Raw genomic sequence first — 1,904 nt, 5'->3', positions numbered from 1 at the left:
GCGCGCGCGCGCGCGCGCGTGTGTGTATTGCGTAAGAATATTAAAAACTACTGTTATTATCGTTATCATTGTTTTATGTGTATGCAACAATAATCATTTATAAAAAAATAGTTTTATATGAAGTATACTGATATAATCTATCAAGTAATAAGTTGATGTTTTTAAATTGTTAAGAACCATGATTGTAACTGCAAGGAATTAAAGGAAGAGCTTAGTTCACTCATAAGCAAAAACGAAAATCTTCAGAGACATAACGCTAACTTAGAGAACAATTTGTCTTCCTTACTCAAAACTGCAAGAGCTGAAATTATACGGAAGGACAAGACAATAGATGATCTGAGAAAACGGTATGAATTATATAAACTATTATATTGACAAATCTGTTTCTAACATTACCAAAAACGTTTACAGATTGGACGATATAACCTTCAGAAGGAGCCACAACTATAAATCTCGAGATTTTTCTATTCATAAGTTACCATATCGACATAATATAACTAAGAAGTATGAAGATACTTCCTCTATACATTTACAAGAAAGTGAAACCGAAGAAACTGAATCTTATCAAATTCAATTCTGTCACGACGAATATAAAAGTAAAAAACCACAGAACAAAGTTCATCGGATGCCTACCGTATTTGGGGAAAGATTGTATAAGAGAATTATAGAAGATAAAAAAGAAGAGGAAAATCAGACAGAATTAATAAATTTGCTTGCTGCAAATATTAAAACAAAGGATATTTCTAAGGAAAATATTATTGAAAATGATAAGAAGGCTGGATCTCCATTTGGTATGAATAACAACGACAATGACTCTAATATCGGACGATGTTCTAGTTCAGGTAGATTAAAGATATATTTACTTTTTATATAATTATTATATGTATCACGTAAGCTTACATAGAATCATAAAACAGTTTTTAATTTCTATATATTTTTCTATCTAATAGAAGAATTTTTTTATATCTTTATATTAAACACTATTAAGTGAACATTTATATTAAAATTTATATCGTGCGTATTAAATATTTGTTACTATTTATCTGTATCTTGAAGAAAATGTATAAGAAGTTTGGAATATCTTATCCTAAAATATCTTAATCTAAGAATTTTAGAATATATGTAAAATATCTTAATCATATATAGACTTTATTTAGAGACAGTTGAGTAATAAACTTGTTAGTTTGAAAATTGTAATTACATCAGAAAGTAATCTTGTTACAGAACCTTCGTACAGAAAGAATTTGATGAAAAGGACGAATGAAGAAGACAATACAAGTAGACACAAGCGTATAAAAATTGAAAAAAATGAAGAGGAAACCATAACCAAAGAAACAAATTACAATTATCTTACGCAGTATGATCTAACAGACAATTTTACGCAATATGATATGAAAGATAATCTCAAATTTGAAGATCAATTGGATGTAGTGCATTCTTTTAAAAAAGAAGAAGTTTCAGTATGCGATGAACGTAGAGCTGCTTCAGAATATCGAGACACCAAAGAGAATCGAAGTTGTACAAACGGACGGAGAAGCGAGACTAGAAGTAAATCAGCAAAAGATCATGACAGTTCGTACATCAAAAATAGTCACGCCCATAGTTTACGAAATTTTCGGACTTCAGCTTCACACACAACTCGTGTCTCAGAAAGATTTGACAGTGATTACAGGAAAAATGGGCACAGGTATAGTCCGCCAAGAAGAAGAAGCTACTCTAGAAGCAGGAGTGATTACGAGAGTTCGAGCAGTCATCGTTTACGTGAAAAATCCAGTAGAACATATAGAGAAGCAAAGTATGATAATTATAAATATGATAGTCGATATAGATATGACAGATTAAAAAGGAACTGCGGGAATGAAGAAGATGATAGGAAAACGAGATATAGGCGTGAAAAATATGAT

General features: G+C 30.5%; 1 protein-coding gene across 1 annotated transcript; it reads left to right on the top strand.

Annotated features, from left to right (window-relative positions):
• Positions 1 to 165: 165 nt before the first annotated feature.
• Positions 166 to 1,898, top strand: LOC108766315 (protein dopey homolog PFC0245c-like; the record flags this gene model as incomplete). The annotated part of the gene is made up of 3 exons (XM_018515548.1): positions 166 to 347; positions 412 to 842; positions 1,225 to 1,898. Coding segments are annotated over 3 exons (1,287 nt in total), but the record flags the coding sequence as incomplete, so codon positions are not given.
• Positions 1,899 to 1,904: the final 6 nt, after the last annotated feature.

This window comes from Trachymyrmex cornetzi, unplaced genomic scaffold, assembly GCF_001594075.2.
Source record: "Trachymyrmex cornetzi isolate Tcor2-1 unplaced genomic scaffold, Tcor1.1 C3932536, whole genome shotgun sequence".
In the NCBI taxonomy this organism is placed as follows: domain Eukaryota; kingdom Metazoa; phylum Arthropoda; class Insecta; order Hymenoptera; family Formicidae; genus Trachymyrmex; species Trachymyrmex cornetzi.
Note: the sequence above shows the minus strand (reverse complement) of the source record. Positions and strands in the feature narration are given on the sequence as shown.